At 35.9% G+C, this 23,391-nt stretch overlaps 1 protein-coding gene across 3 annotated transcripts; it reads left to right on the top strand.

Moving 5' to 3' along the window:
* Positions 1 to 1,030: 1,030 nt before the first annotated feature.
* Positions 1,031 to 22,795, top strand: LOC129360517 (septin-6). Of its 3 annotated transcripts, none has more exons than XM_055030819.1 (10): positions 1,031 to 1,132; positions 3,636 to 3,750; positions 6,459 to 6,654; positions 8,092 to 8,278; positions 9,999 to 10,160; positions 11,497 to 11,593; positions 13,563 to 13,731; positions 13,810 to 13,942; positions 14,029 to 14,219; positions 21,722 to 22,795. In XM_055030819.1, the coding sequence occupies exons 1-10, from the start codon at positions 1,103 to 1,105 to the stop codon at positions 21,729 to 21,731; spliced, it is 1,290 nt and encodes a 429-aa protein (XP_054886794.1). In that variant the 5' UTR covers positions 1,031 to 1,102; the 3' UTR covers positions 21,732 to 22,795. The 3 variants fall into 3 exon arrangements, with proteins under 3 accessions (XP_054886794.1, XP_054886795.1, XP_054886796.1); XM_055030820.1 differs by lacking the exon at positions 21,722 to 22,795 and adding an exon at positions 18,045 to 18,954; XM_055030821.1 differs by lacking the exon at positions 21,722 to 22,795 and adding an exon at positions 20,468 to 20,923 and having other exon boundaries at positions 1,094 to 1,132.
* The last annotated feature ends 596 nt before the right edge of the window (positions 22,796 to 23,391 follow it).

Here is a 23,391-nt window from a genome sequence, read left to right as displayed (position 1 = left end):
ATGATATTGTAACAGTTTTCTGGAAATAGAGCTACTTGCTATTGCTAATTTCCGTTTGAAACGTTTTTTTCTCCAAATAACTTTATTGCAAATCAACAAATCTTACAATAATATAGAATTCCTATGCAAACATTTGGAATAACGAGCAGTAGTCATAAAAATGGGAAAAAGAGACAGGGGAAGGTAGTGCAAAGGCCATATAACACAATAAGTGAATCATAGCATTAGAAAAAAATAATGTTTACCATATGAGCACGTATGATAATAATACATTATTGATCCCTAAGGGGCAAAAATGTTGTTTGTCCCAGCATAGTGCACAAAAAAATTTTAAATAAATGAATGAATAAATAAACAAATAAGAACAAACATAAAACAATAGTAGACATGTATAAGACATATGTTATATTTTATGCATGAGATACATATGTTTAAAATAATAGACATGTCAAAAATTTAAAGGGAAATACCATGATAGAGAAAAGTAGCATTCTTTGTCCAAGCTTTTTCAAAGAGCTGAGGAAAAGCGTCATTACTTTGGAAAATATATACGTCGAGAAACAACTTTTAAGAATTACATTTGTGTAACTTCCACTTGTAATATTTGGTTATTAATCATGAACTCCAATTTTGTATCCACAATGTTATGGGCAAATTTAATAATGTTGTATATAAAAGCTCGTATATTTATATTATTACTCAACATCTAATTATGAAGACCCTCCCCAAATGAAAAGAATATCGTTGCATTGTTTCTACATCAGATTTTCCGTTTGAACGTTCACTACCCTTCCTTACCATCAGCCGCAACCATGATGGCATCTTGCGCGGGGGGTGTCGACGGTGAGGGGGTGTTCAGTGGCTTTAACGCTTTAATTCCGTCTTCTAGAAAATATTTATCCAAAAATTAAATTCATAAAATTTTAAAAATATATGAATAATGATTTTATTTTTTGTATTTTTATTTCACTACGAGCGTAAAACGGCTGAAATAAATGGTACGTTCCGAGCAGGCCAGCTTTGAGTATAACGTAAACGGTGCGGCTTCCTTTGCTAACCTCAGAGCGGCGGAGGATTTGTTCTCCAGCTAACAGCACTCACCATGGCGTCCACTGAGATAGCAAGGCAAGCTGTAAGTCGCCCGTTTTACACATAGATACTCTCATTGTGGCTGTGCCACACACCCGAGTCGCAAGAAAAATCTATATATTGATGTAGCTTTTTGTTAGAGAGGGGGAGAATTAGGAGAATCAGTGGAAGGGGTTATCCTGCTAACATCCGTTTTCGTGCTCCATTCCATCAAAACCGTATTTAGCAAGCTAAATACGGTTTTGGTAATAATTAAACAGCTTTTAAAAATTAGATTGTAAAACTGAAAATGATTTGGATAAGCAATTTTCAGTAAAGACCCGACGTCCATCTGTTGAAATGTTTCAGTTTGACCCATTTTGATTTCACGCGAGGCTATCTTTAGCATAAATATTTCGAAAAAATGTCGACTTGTAAATGCTGTCGAAAAATGTAACGTAGCAGGCTCTGCACCGTTAAAAGCCCGCACAGAACCGTCGGCAGGCCATTCATTCTCAACGCCCCCATTTAGGCACAGCTTCGGTTCTCATTTCCGTTATGTTCAAGTCCTGTTAACTTTCACACGGCGCCGTCTTTACTAGCATTTATAAAAAAGAAGGGGGGGAAAGCGTGGTACGTATTGTATAAAAAGCTTGCATTTTCTGAATGTTCACCTTTTTTTTCGTGGAAAAGGAAGCCACTTAACCCAGAGGGAGTGCTTAGAATAGCATAGGCTGTGCAGTTTGATTTCCCTTTGTGGCCCAAATGAATGAAACCGGCTGTGTGCTACTTGCCTCTGAGTGTCATGAAAAGCAGGGATGATGATTTCTGGAATGCTGCAGAAATATATAGGCTATTTGTCTCGTTACTATCAGTTTCCCAAACATTCTCCCAGCTGTTTAAACCCAGCTCCAGTCATCCAAACAATCCGCAACTGTTCAGTACCATCAGATTGGACAGTTATTTTAAATGTACCCTGAGAGTGTGTTTTCTTTCAAAGCTTTTGCCAAATTGGACAACAGCACTGTGTTATGTTAAGCCACATAATAGCCGGTTTGTCTGAGGTTTAGCTGCTGGAGAGATTTAGCTTTTTTGGCATCTTTTGCAAATTCTTTGCTTCCCAACAGCTCATAACATAAACATAGCTGACAGAAAAACGAATCGGAACAATCATATACTCGCTGACAACCACACACAGTTTGAAAAGTTGCATTTTGAACATTATTTTGTATCATGTTATACATTTTGTCATGTTGCAACCACAAAAATGAATATTGGGATTTTATGTCATAGGTCAGTCTAGAGTAAAACATTTAAAAAAAGCTGAAGGGAAAGGATAGATGGTGTTCCATATCTAAATTTGAAAGGTCTAGCACATGTGTGTTCAGACCCTCTTAGTTATAGAAATCTCAGATTGCATGCATTCTGGGTTATGCCAAATCTAGACGCTGAATATTTTTTCCTGTTGTTCATAGAGAGAATATTTGAACATTTCAAGCATATATTTTACACTGGATTTAAGACAAAAAAGGAACAAATTCATGCTGTCACTCTAAGAAGGGCGTGTCCAAAGTGAGGCGTGGTTTTGATTTTGTGCAGCACAGGGGGTTGATGCAAATGGAGACATTCTAATTGTAACCAGGGTAAAATTACTATGAATATCATTTTCCTGCAATAGAAAATGTTTTTTTCTTGTTTGTTTGTTTTTTTTTACAGCCAAGCTTTAACAAAAGGCAGAATCATGCTTATTCAGGTCCTTTTTCTGGAAAGGCAACTTTGATACATCCAAATCAGCTTTTATCTTTTATGAAACTTGGCTAAATATAACAAGTGTTATGAGAAAAAGTGAGTGAAATCCTATCCTTATTATTGAAAAAAAAAATTGTTAAATCAAACCTAAAATAAATTGAAAACTTGCTGTATTTGCTTTCAATACAGCAAATGTGCAAAATCCCTTTTAAGTTTTAGATCTGAAATGAATATGATTTATTTAAAAATTCTATATAAAATAAAAAACCTGGCTACTTTATTTACTTAAATTTCAAGGATATTTGTTCATGCCTGTGAATACTTTTGACTCGACAATTTTGACTCACCTGCTCTAAGACCATCATAAACAGCTGTATTTATAATGACACTAAAATTAACACATTAATACTCTGGTTAGTAATTGCATTTGTGGATTTTATTTTTTAGCACCTTAGCAAAGCACAGAATACATCTTTTTCATGCACTTCAGAACCATGCACTACTATGTTTTACGATCACCAAAAATCCTGATAAAATACATTTGGTCTTTATTAGATGGTATTTTCTCTTCATTTTGTTGTCTAAAAGAGGAGCCATTATCTTCCATATATGTACTTTGTGGTTTCGAACTGTCTCGTTTTTGCCGGAAGAACGCTGCAGCTCCGAAAACAGGAAGTGAGTTAGACTGCACCTGAATTCACTTTGGTTCTCTATCAGATAAGATGGAGGACGAGGTAATGCGAGTTTTAGCTGCTAATGCAGAGATAAGTGGGAGTTTTGGGAAATGTAGACACTAATCTGATTTCTTCTGCTTTTAGGGCGAAGGAGTCCGCGCTGTGCCTCTGGCCGGCCATGTCGGCTTTGACAGCATGCCTGACCAGCTGGTCAACAAGTCTGTCAACCGTGGTTTCTGCTTCAACATCCTCTGTGTTGGTGAGCGCAACAAACCTCTGCATGTTGTTGTTTAATAACGGCAGATATTAGTTTCACATGAGAAATCACTCTTTACTGTTTAAGTTTCTGATAGGCTCTGTTTTAGTTACCATAGTGACAAAGGTACAAAAGCAATTTAGCAAGTAGAAATAATTTTGGTCGCTCTAACTAAGCTAAAACAAAAGTTTGGTCTCGGTGAACGTCAAACAGTTCACTGAGGGAGAACATATTTAGTGTATGTAATGCACTACATTTCTTTTAGATAATTATCAGTTATTAGTTTTTACCAAGCTTATTGGAGGCCATGCTTTGTGGTGGTTACTGGTTTATCTAATTATGTTTTTTTTGACACATTGGAATGACCGAGTGTAAACAATATGGCTTTCTTCTAGCCACAGTCAACCACATCAACACGCCTTCAAAGCATTTTCCTCTCACTAGCACATACAGCCCAGATGAAATGTCCTTATTTCCTGCAATGACTATTCTTTATTTTGCATCCCCAAACTATTTATTACATTTTTTAGACTGAAATATTATTAAAACACATTTTCTTTTGCTTTTTTTATTTTAAAAAAATGTCTTTTTTTTTCATTGTGTAGTTTTGTATCCTGAATGGATTTGCTTCCTAAAAGTAAACCCCCTCTCTCAGCCTCTTGCCATGTCCCCTGCTGATCATAACAATAGGTGAAATAATAAACATGAAGAGTCATTTTATGACTTTGACCTGCTTCCAAACGTACAACACTTTCCATTGGTCTTTTTTCTCCACTAAAGATCCCGTGTAGGTGGAGGGGTTGAAAAATTCATCTAAACTCTTTTTTTGTTTGTTTTTTGGAATTTTACCATTTGAAAGTTTGCATACAAATTCTCAAAACATTTCTGCCAGATAACCTTCTGTTTTATTCTGAAAGTGAAGCTTGTTACAGACTGAGATTTAGATTTTATCAACCTGAAAAACTCATTCAGACTAGTTTAGTTTTAGTTATTGCTTTACAATGTTGGGAGAAAAAACCAAACGCTTTTCTCTGCAGAAATGCAGTTGTAAACACTGACTTGCAAAAGTTTTCAAGTGATTTTATGGGTGAGATCAAAATAAAGTGTTGTTTAGATATAGAGTGAAAAGAAAGTTAGATTTTGCTTTTGCAATACTTTTATATATTTGCTTGAGTTAGCATCTAGTTGGATCACTGCAAGTTTTCGGGTTCGGTCTCTTGGAGAATTAAATGTTCACCAATTCTCCTTCAGGTTTCACTCAGTCAGTCATAGAGTGTCTGTGAACATCAAATTTCAAGTTTCGCCACAGATTTTCAGTTGAGATTAGGTCTGGACTTTAACTAGGACATACTTATACATGAACATGTTTTGTAAATACAACAATATTGCTGTTTCTACATCCACAGTCATTGTGATTTAAGGTGAATTTGACCGCTGTCTCAATCCTAATAAAAACAAAATTCAACAAAGTTTGGTAATTTGACAACATGTGGAAAGGTTCAAGGTGCCTGAATAATCTTTGCAGGGCAGAATATTCTTGGAAAAATAAGCAGAACATAAGTTATGCTTATTTCTGCAGACAAAGTTTAAAATATCAATAAGTGCAATTCTCATAGTTGTTATTGTTTATTTTCAGAAGAGTTTTTATCTGTTGTCTTTAATGCACTTCAAACATGATGCATTATTATCATCAATATTATATGTTTAGAAAATGTCAGAATACAGACTTGGATTGATTTGTCTATCTGTTGAATTTTTATAGGAATCATGTGGTATTTGTGATATTTGATGATATTTCCTATAGAAACGAGTTAGCACAGACTGTAGGTCAGGTTGGGAAGAATAAAAATAGATTTTTTAAGTGAGGAAGCTCCACATCTGAGTCATCCAACAATTTGTACCAGGAAACAGACAGAATGCATGACTTAGAAACTGTTTTATGCCTCTAAACATTAAAATGACTGTAAAAACTCCTTCAGGCTGCCATTAAATCTGCACATCTGATTTATTCCTCTTTTCTGTTTTGGATTCAATCAAGTCGTCTAAGGAGCTTAAAATAAAGCTGATTAAAAAGCCACCTGTCTTTGATGTCGACATCTATGTTTTTGAAGCGAATGAGGACAGTGTGATGATGATTTTGTACATTTAAATGTTTTAATTTCTTTGATTTAAAGCATGTGCATTCAAACCTTTTGTTATGTGACGCAGAATTGCCTTCCAGGTCAAAAATATGTTTGTTTTTTTCCCATAAGAAGTTATATTGTGAATTACTCTCTCTTTTTTTTTCTTCCCCAATTTGATAAGGTATTAGTTCTAATTAAAGAAAAGAAATATCCATATTGTTTAAGTGTTGGAAAGAGATAGTAGAGCCAAAACGTAAGAAGGATTTTGCAAATTTGTTCCGTTAAATGAAAAATTATAGCAAATAAAAGAAAGATTTATGTCACTCTAATTCTGGAACTGGGTAAATGTATCTGCTAAAAAATTAAAAGTGGTTATTTAAAGATTAATACTTTACATTTTAAGGCGATTCAAATTGATCTGTAATATTTCTGCTCCAAAAAAAAAAAATAAAGTCAATCTTTTAGGCTAAATTTCTATTCATCTTAAATTGCAGTCAATGGGCTGCTAAAATCAGTCCTGGGTCCACAAAAGGCCTCTGAGCCACTCTTTGGACTCCCCTAATGTAACATTGTATTTCTGTGTTCCAGGTGAGACGGGTCTCGGTAAGTCCACTCTGATGGACACGCTGTTCAACACCAAGTTTGAGGGTGAGCCCACCCAGCACAACCAGCCGGGCGTCACGCTGAAGTCCAACACCTACGAGCTGCAGGAGAGCAACGTGCGCCTCAAGCTGACCGTCGTCAACACAGTGGGCTTCGGAGACCAGATCAACAAGGAGGACAGGTAATGAGTGTCACTATGCGCCCTTTGATTATTCCTGACAGGGAATAACACCACAGACAAGGTTTCACCCAAAAACTTTCTAAGCCTGGTGGTTGGGGCGCTCAGCAGTGATTCAGCTGAGCGCTCAGCGGCTCGTCATGTTTTTGAGTTAAAAAATGTTTAAAGTTGACAGGAAATTTGAAAATATCACTTGATAATTATGTGTTATTGGAAGATTAATATCTAAACACCAACTATAAAGTCTTAAAAATGCAAACATAAAAAAAAAACCTTAAATAAGTAATACTAAGTTAGATGGGGGCACAGGTAAAGCCTGGTGACCCGCCAGGGTTATAATACACTGGGGGAAACCCTGACAGCGCTCTTAAGCTTTCAGGTTTAATGGTTTCAATAGTTTTTACATAGAAAAGTTAGATGTAGGTGGTTTCCAGGCTGGCATCACAAACGTATCACATCTCAGGGGTCCGTTTTGTTTGCCTGGAATATTTTATTTCCAAACATTCATGGCAGCTAACATTTCACCAGCAGGGAGGGAAGATATCATGTGACACTACAACTGTAGTTTCATCCCATCTTTGATATTGTTCAAGAAGAAACGGCCCGCAGCGCCTTAAACAAGGACAAACCCAGTTGGAGTCATGTGACCTTTGACCTGCTGCAGGCCAGGCGACATTTCTTTAGTACGACCACAGGGTAGCAAGTTAATGTTTCCTCACCTGCATGTTTTCATGCAACATATTCCTGTAAAGACGGGATTAGAAATAAAATTTTTTTGTCCATTTTATCAAGTTTATTTTAATTCTAGTAGATTGAAAACTTCAGATTAATCAGATTAAACTTTTCTTGTGTTAAATTATTTCTATTTTCTTAACGGAAAATTTTTTTATTTTATTTTTGAATATTTATTGTTTTCTAATGCCAATGATTGATCTGTTTAACTGAACCTTAACTGAAATTAAGGTTGGCTTTTATTTTAATGTTGATAAAATTGGGGGATTTTTTTGTTTTGTTTTGTTTTCAGAACTGTCATAAGATGTATTTGACAGACATTTCAAAACATACATTTTATGTAGAATATTGTCAGATGATCTTCAAAATATTACAAGGCATTTCTGTTCAAGCTGCATGTTAAAAATAGCAGACATATCAAATAAAAATCATAAAAAATACAAAACAATTTACGTGGTTAACAGACATTAAAATGTTTATTAAAAATTAATGTGTTCAAGCACTTCAAACATTTTCAATGAAAGTGTTTGGGTGACAGTTAAAGGGTTAATCTACTGTCAAAGCTGTTTCTAGTTAAAGTTGGACTTGTTGTTTGTTGGAATGACTCGGACCTGCTGGGTTAAACGGAGCGGGCCTCCTGCTGATAACCAGCTTTCTTTACAAAAGGAGGAAATACTGAACGGCTTCCCCATCCTTCTCATTGTCCAGCTACAAATCCATTGTGGAGTTCATCGATGCCCAGTTCGAAGCGTACCTCCAGGAGGAGCTGAAGATCAAGCGCACGCTGCACAGCTATCATGACACGCGTATCCACGCTTGCTTGTACTTTATCGCTCCGACGGGACACTCGCTGAAATCCCTGGACCTGGTGACGATGAAGAAACTCGACAGCAAGGTGAGCTCTGACAGCAACACATGAATCACTTTCGCATAGAGCATGTCTGGTATTTGTGTGACCCAGAGCAGCGTTTCCTCCTCCTCCTTCTCCTCTGAGATATTTATCCTGGGGGTGTTACATGATGGAATGACCTGTTTTTGTTCCCATGACCCAGAGCATTCATCGCTCATAGTTACAAACGGCTCACATGTCGTTGAAAAGGCAGAAAAATGTTGCGTGGGAGGAAGATTCTCGTTTTGCAACAGAAAGCAGATCCTGCCTGATCGTCTCCTGCCGTCCTGCAGGATCTGTTTGGACAACTAGCAAAGATTCAAGATTAAAACTCAATGTTTTCTCTTTTTATACGGTTGTGAAGCTAGCATACATATGCTATACATTAAAGCCCGCTTCCTGGTTTTATAGAACTGCACTGATTTCTTGATGCCTTTTCAGCAGATTCAGTAGGAAAAGTATTTTTCTGGCTGTTCCCCTCCGACCGATTATCAATTATTTATATTAGGAACAAACGAGGCGTCCAAACTACAAATTAAGTGAAGCTGCAACTAATAATTATTTTAGTCATTGATTATTCTGACACTTAATCAAATTTTAAAAAGTTTCCACAATCTGCTGCATTTTAATTTAATCACTAAAGTTTATTTATACAATGTTCATATTTTCAGTATAGTTAGGGTTTCAGCATTTTTTTTATTTATTTTGCATCTGTATTGTCCAGTAAACAATTAATTGACTACTAAATTGTTTGGCAGTTATTTAAATTATTGATTAATCTTGTGAGCCCTTCAGGATTTTCTTAATATTTCAAAACAAAAGTAAAATGTTTGCAGTTGACTTTTTAACAAACTGCCTTCAGCATTTTAAATTGCATTGTTATTGTTACAAACTGTAACAAACCTTATCTTAACTCTGAGATTTCCAAATCGCTGCAAGTGTTTTCAAATTCAGAGTGACGGCCGCAGGTTAAATGTCAAGATGACAAAACAGAACATTTGAAGCTTCTGTGAGCTGAAATTGGTGCAGAGTCCCTTCACTTTTTTGCTAATTTGATAAATCTTTTGTTTCCTTATCCAACATATTCAAGTTGGAAATGTCCAATAGTCTCTCTTGACTGTAGCGACTGGCAGGATCAGCCTCTGTTGGAAACATTTTCATCCTTTAAACTTTGTGTTCCTCTGGTTTCTTTCTAATCGTCTCATTGATACTGAATATGGCTGACTTTGAGTCTTCTATATCAGCTTCCACACTGAAGAGTGGGGGATGCGCCACTAAATCAACCCTGGTTCCTGTCAGAAGTTTTTTTTTCTTTTCTTTTTTTTTTTTTTAGCTGTAAATGCATTTCTCTGCTTCTCTTGAATGGGTGTTTATGAAAGAAATGCTTTTTAGGTAATATGTTTGTTTTCTTGCTAAAAAAATACATACATTTGTTCTTTTGCAATTTTACACATTTGAATATTGTATAAAAATGCCTGATTGATTGATAGAATAATCAATACTAATTTTCACGTTTCCCTCAGAATTGATGATTTCTAAACATTTCTGTAAACTTGAATGTTATTCATTCAGCGCTGAGATCAGCTGATTTTTAACGTGTTTGTTCCTTTTTGAGCCTGCATCTAAATTTGGACTCCAGAATCAGAGCAGAAGCCCGTTTGATGAGCGCCTTAAGACTGTCTAAATTTAGCCAACTAAAACTTCTTTACTTCTTCCTCCCCTGCAGGTCAACATCATCCCCATCGTTGCCAAATCGGACGCCATCTCCAAGAGCGAACTGGCCAAGTTCAAGATCAAAATCACCAGCGAACTGGTCAGCAACGGCGTCCAGATCTACCAGTTCCCCACTGATGACGAGTCCGTGGCGGAAATCAACTCCACCATGAACGTAAGGCCCACATTTCTACCTCATTCATTCATGTTGAACTTATAAATTATTGATTAAAATAAGAATCACCCTGAACTGACTCTCAGATTTAAGTTAAGGACAATATTTATTTGTCCTCCAACATAAAAAAGAAAAATGTTGTTAGATCTGAACCAAAAAGAATATAATACTTTATCGATCTCTAAGGAGAATTTTCTTTTTAGCTGATTATTTACTTAATTCAAAGTGTTAATTAAATATGAATATTACCAGAAGCATTGTAAAATGTATAAAAAAGTTCATTGTGAGATATTGTAAGTAATTGAAATATAAAATAAAATCATTTTATAATATAAAAAATTTACATGAAAATACAGCTCTGGAAAATATTAATAGACCAGCTAAAATGATCAGTTTATCTGTTTTTATTCTTTATAGGTAATGTTTTAGTAAAATAAACATTCTTTCACTCTATGAGCCACGGACAACATGTCTCTGAGATTCCAAGCAAAAATTTTGTATTTATTTGCAGAAAATGAGAAATAGTAAAAGTAGTGAACAAGATGCAGGGCTTTCAAAGCTCAAATAATGCAAAGAAAACAAGTTAATATTAATTTAGAAACAACAATACCAATGTTTTAACTCAGGAACAGTTCAGAAATCAATATTAGGTGGAATAAGCAGGAGGTTTTCTCTGAGGTTGAGTGCATTGGGCTCTTCATTATTTCCAGACCTGTAGGTTAAACTACAAATAAGTCCAGAGAAAACTTAGATTTACGGACAATCATTATTTATTTATCTACTTATCTCTCAATTTGTGTTCTAGAAACATGGCAAATAAAGGAATCTTGTTTTTTGTGATTCTACCCTGTTTTGTTTTTGTTTGAGGTTCAGTTTTGATCAGTTCTAATCATTTTTATTTTTGTTCTCAACTAAAATAAGTAGTAAAGTCTCAGAAAGGCAGTATTGACCCTTGGACTTTCTGCTTCCATCCCTATGTAGTTAAAGCTCTAATTTATGAATGTGATGGAAATCTGTCTTTCTGAACAAACACATTTAATTTGAAAAAGTATCAAAACAACTTATGAGTGAGGACAGGCATTGTTTTTGTTTTCTGCTCACATGGCCTGGACTGGAGGCCATCACATGCAGGGACAATGTTTGGAAAGCAGCACAATCAGTCGATTCATGCTGCAGGAAGCCAGCCGTGTGGGAGCAACTCTGCTAGCTGTTTATTAACCCCGATGTGGACTCAACATTCCTACAGCGTTTGCTTTGCCGCTGACCCATTGAAGCTAGCTTAGCCGCCTCCGTCTGCAGGTGTAGCGGTACGCTAACAGCGCTGTCTTTGGTTCAGAGCCATCTGCCGTTTGCTGTGGTGGGGAGCACGGAGGAAGTGAAGATCGGGAACAAGATGGTGAAGGCCCGGCAGTATCCCTGGGGGACGGTGCAGGGTAAGCCTGTCTCACCTCCAGCACAGGAAGTGACAGCGTGCGCTCTCTGTCTGCAGAGCTACTGAAGCCACTTCCTGTTTCACCTCTGCTCTCACAGTTGAACTCGCTGTGTGACCTCATTCACTCCAGTTTCCTATCCATCAATGCAGCACCTCTTTGCGCTTACATTTTGTATGCCACTAATGGCTCCATATTGATTTTACATTGATTTCTTGACCGATTTATTATAAAGGGTTTGTAAAGTTTTCAAAATGCAGCATCAGGATTTTTAACTCAGAGGGTTAACGGAGCAATGTTCAAGGCATACATCGACTCAGTTCAACAGCCAGTTTTCATAAACACATTTATGAAAAATTAAGTTTTTATTTCTGTATTTGACGTTTTTGGAGACAAGTCATTAAGGATAAGAGTTCCTGTGCAGTCTGAGATAGTCTGGAGTATTTGGCACATCGGAATAACTTCAGACAATTTAAGTATAACATGAAAAAAATATATTTCCAGATGTTATTATGTTTCCAATTCTGTTGAAGTTGTCTGCACCCATCTATGGTTTGGTTTTCCATCCAACCTATATAATCTGTTTTCATTGCAGTTTTTATATTTGAAGTAAAATTATTTGTCTATGCCAAACTATTGTAGTTATTGTGAAAAAGGTTTGCCTAAAAGTGACTGAGAAGTTTGGAAATTTAATGCAAGAAAATGGACAAAAGAAGAAAGTCTCATCCGAACGCTGAAGTCTGACAAGAACTAACTTTCAGCTGTGTCTTAATTAAAGCAAGACGTTTATTCCTAGTTCAGCATCAGGTGATTGTAGATTTTTCAGGTGAACGTTGGAAATTTAAGCTTAGTTCACACAGCGGGTAAATTTGACCCAAATCCATTGTTTTCTTGTCCATATTCCACTTTTTCTTGTCTGAACAGTGCAATTCCAATGTTTTCACTCAAAAATAAATCAGATTTGTGTCTCTTTCATATGAGCTCCTAAATCAAATGATTACTGATATTTTCTAAAGCCACTGCAGTCTGAACATTCGTACGTTTACGTCATTGGCTGTGTTTCAGTTAACTGTAAAATTACGCAAATCGTCCATTAATTTTAAAAAAGGTATACAAGTTAAATATGGTAATCAAAGGTCTTAATTTTGTCTTGACAGGACTATTTAATCTTGTATGTAGTTTTCAGATTTTTCCGTCAAGCAAAAATTTGAGTTAAACATCTTAAATGTGTTCTGCGACTCGAAGCGCTTACTAGCTGTTAATATTCCCTTGCTAGCTAGCTAACTAGCTTTTTGCGTCTGTTATGATTTCAGTTGACTGGGTGATGTTGATCTTAAGCTGCGACTCACTTGTTTTGACACAAACTTTAAACTTGGATGTTCAGTAGATTTTAAGCCAAAGCTGCTGCAGGTTTGTCTCAAAGAGGGAACAAATCTTGATCACACATCGGATGAGTTTGCTTCAGGCTGGCTGCGTTCCTGCTCACATGCTGTCACATGGCTGCTGGAGCTGCTCTGCTCTGCAATCAAATAAATGGAGAAACCACAACACGGTCACTTCTCTGCTTTGGACTGGAATTGTTTAGTAGAGTTTGGTTCTGTTTGGACAGTCCAAGTTCAGCCCTTTTGCACGGTTAGCCGAGTTATTAACAAGCAATAATGCAAGAACTCACTCTCAGAGTTCAATAAACTTTAAATTCTGATGTGACATTTTAAATATCTGAAACAAATAAAACAACAAATACAATTATAAATAAAATTGCCCTGCACAAAAAGGATTAACTGAGACCAAAGCATCAAACTAAAAACTTTTGTCACCAAGTTTTTGGTAAAAAGAGAAACAATAAATCATAAAAATAAAAATTATTGATCTCGTTTTATCTTGCAGTTTATTGATTTATTTCTTACTCCTACTGATTTGTATTGATGTAGATGCAGTCTGATGCGCTTTCTCTTTTCTGTGTTCCTCGCAGTGGAAAACGAAAACCACTGTGATTTTGTGAAACTGAGAGAAATGCTGATCAGAGTGAACATGGAGGATCTGCGAGAACAGACCCACACGCGCCACTACGAGCTGTACCGCCGCTGCAAGCTGGAGGAAATGGGCTTCAAGGACACGGATCCCGACAGCAAGCCCTTCAGGTAGCAGACTTACCTCTAAGTCTGTCGGCTTATTTCTCTCTGCTTTCTCCCAGTGTCACAGTTTTTTCCTCTAACCAGTCTGCAGGAGACGTACGAGGCGAAGCGGAACGAGTTCATGGGCGAGCTGCAGAAAAAGGAAGAAGAGATGAGGCAGATGTTTGTCCAGAGAGTTAAAGAGAAGGAAGCTGAGCTCAAGGAGGCAGAGAAAGAGGTGAAAATCAACTCAAACGCCTCGCTTTGTTTCTGCTCCTTTTGCTGATCCACACCAACTTCCTGTTTCTGCTTATCGCCACGCAGCTGCACGAGAAGTTCGACCGCCTGAAGAAGCTCCATCAGGACGAGAAAAAGAAGCTGGAGGAGAAGAAGAAGACCCTGGACGATGAAGTCAACACGTTCAAACAGAAAAAGACTGCGGCAGAGCTGTTGCAGAACCAAGCTCAGCAGGCAGGGGGCTCCACTACGCTCAAAAGGGATAAAGAGAGGAAAAAGTGAGTATTTGATTCTTTACCCACACACTGAAGACGAAGGAGGTTTCCTGCTCCTCAAGGCTTATTTATGTTCATCTGGCAAAGTTTTCTCACATTTTTACAAGTTTTCTGCCATGCTGCACCTTTAATTTATTGAGATTTCCAACATATTATAAATCCTTTGTGTATTTCTTAAAGGCTTTTTCCATAAACTCGAGCATAGAAGCAATGTGTGCATCCACAGGTTTTCAGTCTAGTCTTTCAGGTACAGGTGCAGACAGATTTATTGACATCCTTAGGGGAAAATAACATCCAAAAAGTCTTAAAATAAATAAATCTTTTACTGCAGTATCATAATTTAACTTGGAAACATTTTGAAGAATCAAGCCTTTAATTTGAGTTTATTTTATGTTAAGAAATAAAACCTCCTCTCCTAAATTCATTGTTAGAAAACTTAATTTAATTTTCAACTTTTAATGTATTCATAATATTTCCTATCAAAGGATTCAGTGGTTAAATGCAAAATGTGCTAAAAATGTTTATCCAGTTGTCAGAATAACTCATAAAATATTTGATTGCTAAAATAATGGTGAATAATGGTGTAAAAACAGGATGAAATGTGTGTCGAATAGCCTCATGCCTGCTGGTAATTATTGAGAGGATGTGTGATGCTGCGGGCCAGTTAAACACTGTAAAATATTGGGATAATTTAAATAAAAATCCTGTTGATTTCTGCATGTTTAACTGCTCCAAAACTTACGCCCAAATCAACCCAATGTTCCTGGACAAAATTTAATGAGAAACTATTAATACCAATGATTGTTAAAATCAATGACGTTGATTAAAAACAATTAAAAAGAAAAATATTAACAAGATTTTTAATATTCAAGGTAAGGGTTTAATTTTTCTAAATATTTCAGTGTGAAATCATTTCACTGCAGTAAAAATGTTTTTATTTGAAGGTTTTCTTTATATGTTTGATCGTTTTGTTCGCTTTAAGGACCTAATGATGTTGATGATAATCGGCTCACCGTGTGGCCGCCAATGTGCCTGTTTTAGAAAAGGAAGGAAACACTTGCACTGAAAGTTCTTACAACTTTATTTCTTCCCGTTTATTTTTTATTTCCATCACAGCCATTTTCTTTTTTTCCTTTTAAGATAAATCCAGTTGAGTTTGTCCACTTGATGCTCTAATGAAATAACGATTGCAGCTGTTTAACCTCCAGCTGAAGTCGCAGGACGGAGTTATTTGTCGCAGCTTGTTATGTAGATTGTGTGTTTTGTGAGCGCATGTGTCACCTTTACTGCATCCCTAATGTTTTCCAGTTAACTCTTCCCACACTCACTGCATGCTGCATGAGGCACCTTTTTCTGGGAAGACCCCCCCCCCCTTTATCAAGTCAAATCAAAATAAACAATTTAATTCCAGATGTGCATGAGCTGATCGATTTAAATGTGTTCAACATGCCAAAAACTATGAAGTAGCCTTCCTTGCAGAAGTATTTACTCTTCATCTATAACGGCTTCTATTGGGATTTTATATAACAGACCAATCAAAGTAGCATATAATTAATGAGAAGAATGAACATTTAACAAGTTTTTATTTATTATTAAAACTTGAAATATATGATGTCTTTATCAAAATGGTTGGCGTTAAACATCCACATGCAGCTTAGGCAGTCGCACTAAGGAATTAATTAGTTACACGATGAATCAAAGTTCATTCTGACATTATTTGAAGAGACGACATCATTTATTTATTTTGTGGTTTCGGTTTTGCGTTTTTATTTTTTGCCATTCTTGTTTTATTTTGCAATATCTTCCAGTTCAAGTGTTAAATGTTCTTTACAAAATAAAAGTTTATTGGCATTTGAGAGGATGAACTCGCATTATTTTCAGTACATTATTTGAAAAAAGTCTCAAAACAACATTATTTATCTCAATAATTACTGGGACAGTTAATTGTCAGAGCTACACGCAGACGAATGTCTTAAATCAAAGCATATTTATGTGTTGGCATGGCCTAGTCAAAACCCAAGCCTGTTATGTGTCATTATGTGACACGTTCTGTTGGTGAGTCACATAAAATCCCAAATAAAACAGTGACCTGTGAAGACATCGTATCTTATATTCCATATTATTCGACCGTAAAAATCAAAGGTTTTCTCAATAATATGAGAGAATCTTTCAAGTTTAATGAATCAAAGAGGCTAAGTTGCAAATATTTACTGTTTTAGTTAAACTTACATCTCTCCAAACTGATCAATTACATTGATTTTGGTTCTGCTGACTGAAATGTTGAAATGAAGCAGTTCATTAGATCCCCAAACACCCGCTGCTCCCATCTTCCTCCCTCAGACTACAAAGGTTTCTTTTTATGCAGCTTGGGCCCGACCCGGCCGTCGCACAAAGAACCATTCAGTCTGAGACCAGACGGGTCGTTCCAGAGCAGCGAGGAACCTCAGCCCACTTCTGTGTCTGTGGAGATCTGTTGATCTTGCAGATATTGTTGGCCTTGGCAGGATTCAAAAGCTAAATACATAGAGCGGAATTTATGGGTTTGATCCACTGAGGAAAAATAAGTTAGTTAGAAACATCTGTTGCTGAGTTGGGTGTAAACTTCTAAAATCAAAATGCAGTCAGATAAGACAGACAACAAAACCCTCAAACCTTAACTGGGCTCTGTTATGTAAAATTTACATTTTGCACATTTTTATGTTTCCATTCGGGTCTCAATTGCTTCTAAGATAAATGTCTTGTTGTTGACTTACCATCCAGAAACCGGTTGCTGCATTCTTGTTGGTTGTGCAGAGGGCTCCACTTCTGCTTTTCAAAGATGCATGGTTGTGTAATTGCGCATCTGTTTGCAGCTCTTTGAGTTGGGGGGCGTGGCCAGCAGCAGCTATTTTAGATTTAAAGTGACAGAGATCCTGAGGCTATGTTCACCCTGCAGCCTGAAGTGACTCAATTCTGATCTTTTTTTTTTTTTTTTTTTTGTCTTAATCCAACCTCCATCTGATTTTCTTTCATGACAGTCTGAATAACACAGGTGGGATTTTTTCCGAATGCGACCCATGCCACTTGGATATGTGGCTCTAAAGCCGATACGTATTCGATCTTTTCAAATGTGTCCTGAGTCTGAATGGTGAGGTCGTATTCATCCGACTTGAAGGTCATTGATACTCGACAAAAATTGTTCTATTCTGCTTCCTGATGCGCGCAAGAAAAAAGAAAAACAACCATGGTAGACTATAATGGGGATTAAGTTGTTAATGTGCTGGTTTAGGTCACAACTTTAAAATCGCAAGCTATGCTCCACTGTTAGCATCAACGTTTACTAACACAAACACTGAGTACTACTTCTTGTTCTACTTTTTTATAAAACACCGAGCACTTCTTTTCTTCTTCTTTATTAAACACTGAGTACTTCTTTTTCTTCTTCTACTTTTTTATAAAACACTGAGCACTTCTTTTTCTTCTTCTACTTTTTTATAAAACACTGAGCACGCTCTGCGTGCGACGCCCTCTGCTGCGCATGCAGGACACTTTCAGGTTGTTTGCAGTTCACACTGGAGATCATGTACAAGTTGTATATGTTTGGCAAAACCAATCTGATTTGTGTCACTTCAGGCTGCAGCTCAATCTGAAAGGAGGCAGATCACAGACTGAAACCTCATTATCTAAGGATAAAAAATGAAACACGTTTTGTTTCGCCCGATGCTAACCTGAGCCTGACTGGTCGCCTCTAGAAGCATGTTTTCTCCTGAGTGCTGTCTAATTTTAATGTGCTGATTTTTATAACTGTCTGTACAAAAAGCATTAACAGCCCTTCTCTCTCATTTCCAGCTAAGGACTCCTGTAGAAAAAATCCTCCCTTGTGGCAATCCTGCTGTGAATGAGCTTCCATCCCCATCATGTTTTCCAGTTCCCCTCCCTCACCTCCGCCTGCACCCAAATCCCATAACTCCACCTTCCTCCACATGTCCTCTCTCCTCTCTGCTGCTTTTGTGGAAGACGCTGGGCATTGCTATCAATTTGACATCACTGTTTTTGGTTTTGTTTTATCTGAATGATGCTTGTTGGTTGTTTTTTTTTTTTTTTTTTTTGCAAGTAATCATTCGGCTAAAGTCTCCCCTCTTCTTTTTTAAGTGGATTTACATTCCATATTTGTTTCATATTCAGTGATTCTTTGCATGATGTTGGAATATTAACATACATGACTACTGGTGTGATGGGCAGAAATGTGTTGAGGCTAAAGAAAACATGCATCCGGTTGAAGAGTTTAAAGAAATTCAGCTGTTCTGTAATTTTGCCAATAAGAGAGGAAAAATAATGTGAAAACAAATCCCATGAAATTTTCCATTTTTCTCCAATTATTGCCAATTTTTTTATTCAGTTGACTTTAGCCTGATGCATGATAAATGCAAGCCCGACATCTTTTGCCACTTCTCGCATACCTCATTCATTGTCATGTTTTAATTTGCATACTTGTATTAGCTTTCATATTTGCACTTTGTTTTACACTCAAATGTGATGTGATGTGTTTTCGAAGTATATTTCAGTGTCATCAGTGCAATTGTAACTTTCTTTTCTTTTGTACTTTTTATATGTAGGCACATCTAAAGTCAAATAATCATGATGTCCGCTGAACTGCAGGGGCAAATGTTTGTATTAGTGCTACACATAAAATAACATTTTCTAAAGAAAATAAAGGCCAATTTTTCACCAAATGATGCAGCTGTGGCCATGATCATTGTGTTTGACAAACATAAGAGTAAAGTAACAAACGCCTGCTTGGATTTTGTATCGGATTTTAAATGAAAATCAAACTGCAGTTGAAGATTTCTGGTTATATAGCGTTAATATTACCAGAAATCTGTAAATTAGGAGGTTTTCAATTTTTTAAGTGTTTTAATCAGAGTATCAGCCGTCCAGATTTGTTCGAAATCAAACCAATTTTCCCCATAATGCTCTGGAGTGTCACTCATCTGTTTCAGTCTGTGGTGGATTTAATGTACGGAAGTCCATTGCTACCACTGACCTGCAGAAAAAGTTATTACTATACGATACCATAACTTAATATAGTTTATTTTAACTAAATATAACATTTTCTCACTAAAGTAAAGAGGCAATAAATTTCTATACCTGAGAATGTACCTCATATCACATTTTTTGAATATTTCAAAATATTTAAAAAATATTGTAAAATTGAGACACTTTCATAACTAGTTTGGGATGCACTGATCTGATCATTTTAACCAATATCGATGCCCAATATCAATATTTTTTATCATGATCGATAACCATTGTTTACTGACATAATGATTTCCCTACACATTATCACACAATTGACACTGGCTGTGTTTCCATTGACCATATAATTACACAATTTAGCATTTTTTCAAGTAAAATATTGCTTAATGGAGATGCACCAGTTTGAAAAAACTTGTTTTTGCTAAAGTGCTTTGGTGCTAGGATGAGGTAGTTTTTCAACTGAACTAAAATTGGTCTTTTTTTTTTTTTTTGCATGACATGGTCAACTACCAGTTTGTTGCCACTGGCACAAACCGCAAAGAAAACAACAGGAAGTGCTAGAAGGAAGATGGTGCTACATTTTTTTAATGACATACTGCGTGAACAAACATGATTTTTACCTGCGTTTCATATTTATCAATCTGATCACTGAAGTTTATGGCACACTTTAGCAGCTTTAGCAGTGCTTTACATCATTAAAACAAAAAGATATAAAGTCAAAATATTGCAAAAATGCATTTTTTTTAACATTAGCGGAATATTGACAAAGTTTTACATTCATTTGTACTGGAAACACAAATGACAACAAGATGAAAACATCTGTTGTCAATATGGGTCCAGTTTTACTTATTGGACCAATACAGACAGTAAAATTGATTAACATTTTGACGAACATCGGCCGATACTGATGTAAATGCAACTGTATTTTGCATCCTTAGATGCTATCTTACATTATTGTATGTTTTATTGTATAGTAATAATATGGTTATATCATAATAACTTCATAAACTCCAAATTATGGCTTCTTTAACTGAAAACTTTGGTGCAAAAATGACTTAATTATGTCATAACTGCTTTCTGACGATGACTTATTGTCATGTTAAAGTTTTAGTTTTGGCAGGAATGGACTTCCATAGCTATGATCCAACAGCATGGTGAAATAATTGGATAAAGAGGCGTTGCATTCATCCGATCTTTCAGCTCATCAGTGTGTGTGGTTTCACTTTCCTTTGCAGCAATCCGTGGCTCTGCACTGAGTAGCTCCTCTGCCCCCCAGCTTTGCTCAGGGACCGGCCTCTGGGGGGCGCTGTGAGCCTCAGGTGTCACCCGGACCCCACCTGCTTCAGGGTTTCCAGTCATTAGCTTTAAACATGGGTTGATGTGTGTCGCTTCCCCGCTGCTCTGACCTGATTTCAGCTTTCTAATTCTCCCTGTTCGCTGTTTGCTGTGATTAACGTCTTTCCCACTTTAGTTACAGGACGTGTTCAGTTCTCTTCTTATAGTTGAATATTTTAAATCTAGCGCTAAAATCAGAATCAGCAGAACTTGTTTATGTATATGTGTACAGCTTTTACAGCTTTTCAGGTTTTTGTTGGTTTTGCTTTAATCATTAAGCACATTTCAATATAAAAACAATAATTTGAATAAATACAGAAAGTTTTCTACTATTTTATTTATTACCAGTAAAAATATACTTTATGGTAGAATATTAGGGCAATTGGAAAACTTATTTCTCAGAATTATGTTTTTCCCCAAAATTATAACTTTTTTTGTTTTTACCGCAATCACAAAATTCAGATTTTTTTTTCATCTCAGTTTTGAATATTGTCTTATTTTTTCTGCAATTGACCAGAATTCTGAGATAAAACCCAATTTTACCATTTTTTAATAGAAATTTTGTGAACAGAATTTCTTCCCCAAAAAAGTTTCTTTTTTTTAACTTCAGTGACAGAATTCAGATTTTTTTTTAAATCTAGGTTTTGACATTTTTTCCTCATAATTCAGATTATTTTCCTTCAGCAAAAAAAAATATCACCAAGTATTTCGGTCAAATTTCCTGTGCAAATATCTTATTTGAAATAACACAAAATAAGTAGCTTTCCAGCAAACTATAGGAATGTAAGTATTTTTTCAATATAGATGAAAAAATATTTCACTTTAATATGGGAAATTTTTCTTGTTATAATTGAAATAATCTACCAGTGAAACCAGAACTTTTTAATGAGTTTTAAAGAATTATTCACTCCTATTTCTAGCTAAAATGTTACTTACAAGCTCGTTTTGTCTTATTTCAAATGTACTGAGATATTTGCATTGGAAACTAGACAGAAATACTTGGTAACATTTTGTGGTTTTCCAGTGTAGGTAAGAAAAATGTGTTCAGATTTAAGTTAAACTTTCTCTTGCTCAGGCTCACTTTGACTCTTCTTTCTGCAGATGTTTTTGCCTCTCCTCTAACCGCCGGCTTTCTTTTCTCTTTGTCTCTGTAGCTTCTTTTAATCTGTCTTGGCCACCTGAAGAGGGGATTGCAGCTTCAGCAAGAACTAAGCACCCTTTACCTCTTCCTGCTTTTCATTTCTCGTTGTGTCAGCCTTTCTATTCTCCGTATCGCATCTTCCTTTTGTTTGATACAGCCTTATGTGGACTCGCATGGTATTTCTGACCACCTAGTGAAGCTCTAAAATCAGGGACAGATTAAAATCTGCTGTTATGTCTTAATGTACATAGAGAAACTCTTATAGTTAGCAGAGAATTTCAGGAGGGGGTTCACACATTTTCAGGTCTCACGGGTAAAATCATGATCTTTTTATTTAAATTCAACATGACCTGCACTATGCACTCATTCAAAATGTAAAACGCATTAACTCAAAGGACAAAATCATAAATAAATGAGTAGAAATTGTTTTGGTTTTTTTCCAAAGAAAACAAAAAACATCCACTTTCAAATAAACTGGTCATAAAAACACCAAAGCATTTACTGCGGTTCCCATGTTAAGGTACCTTCGTTAAATACCATGGAGCTCACATGCGAGGGGCTTTTACTACACGTTGTGCTTTAACATTAACTGGCCTACTCTATATTTTGCATGCATCTTTTATTTAAGTTTTATAACTGCTGTGATTTTTCTGTTTTTTACTCCCTGAATATCTGAGCTCTGCAGTTTGTTCCCTTCATCGATGTTTTTCTTCAAAAGAAAATGATGGTGCGTTTAATCATTGTATATTTGCTCTGTCCCATGATTTCAGCTCCCACTTTGCCAAATGAGTTGAACAGATACCCAGATGAAGAGTATTAAAAATACTCGTGCATTTATATAATTTATAAGGATATATTTTGTGTATTGAAGTGGAGATTTGTTGTTTATTACCTATAATGTTTGGATGTGGTTCTTTGGAGTTTAAAAGTGACATTTTGGTGTCAGCAGTTGCCATACATGTTTTTTTTTTTCTAGTATCTGCCTTCTCCTCTTATTGTTAAAACATCTATTACACTACAAATAATTCAGTATTCTGCTTTAGTTTGATTCCATTGATGTACATTTTGAATTAAAAAAAATCCAAAATAGAAATGCTGTTGTCTTTTATTTGCCGGGTTTTTGTTGGGTTTTATCAGATGTTTATATTAAATATTTTTTTAAAAAATACTTTGAAGAAGTTGTATTTGAACTTGCAAAACATTTTGAAAAAAGAAAAAAACAAAGTTCTGGCAATTGTGCAACATAATTTATTGTCGAGACTTTAGTCTTAAACCTAGGGACGAACAAACCTTGGGATTGTATCATTTGTGGTGACAAATTTCTTCTGATGATAAGCATTTTGATTTATAACTTTCACAATAAATTCCAATTAATGACATTTAAACCCTTATAAAACTGTCTGAATTATTAGCTTTACTATTTCTTCTACTCTTTATTCAATGAGAGTATTTAAAAAATCAATAAATTTGAAAATATGATAGTGACTTTGTGCAGTTTAGTGATACAAATCACACTTTTTTAAGTGGCGTTTTAAGAAAGTATATTGTAAATGTTTGCTTTTCAAAGGGCAGTATTTGAATGTTGCAGCTATGATGCTGTCATATAGTCATATAGTTACCTAAAAAAAAGAAGCAATAAACAGCTCTTTTTGTCACTTTTGCTGTTATCACAATAGTTTCACA

This window comes from Poeciliopsis prolifica, unplaced genomic scaffold, assembly GCF_027474105.1.
Source record: "Poeciliopsis prolifica strain line A6 unplaced genomic scaffold, Auburn_PproV2 SCAFFOLD006, whole genome shotgun sequence".
Taxonomy (NCBI): Eukaryota; Metazoa; Chordata; class Actinopteri; order Cyprinodontiformes; family Poeciliidae; genus Poeciliopsis; species Poeciliopsis prolifica.
Note: the sequence above shows the minus strand (reverse complement) of the source record. Positions and strands in the feature narration are given on the sequence as shown.

Coding starts and splice junctions, on each gene's coding strand:
- LOC129360517 (XM_055030821.1), top strand. CDS start 1,103: ATGGCGTCCACTGAGATAGCAAGGCAAGCT. Junction 8,279..9,998: donor TGAAGAAACTCGACAGCAAG/GTGAGCTCTGAC, acceptor CCTCCCCTGCAG/GTCAACATCATCCCCATCGT. Junction 13,732..13,809: donor CCCGACAGCAAGCCCTTCAG/GTAGCAGACTTA, acceptor TCCTCTAACCAG/TCTGCAGGAGACGTACGAGG.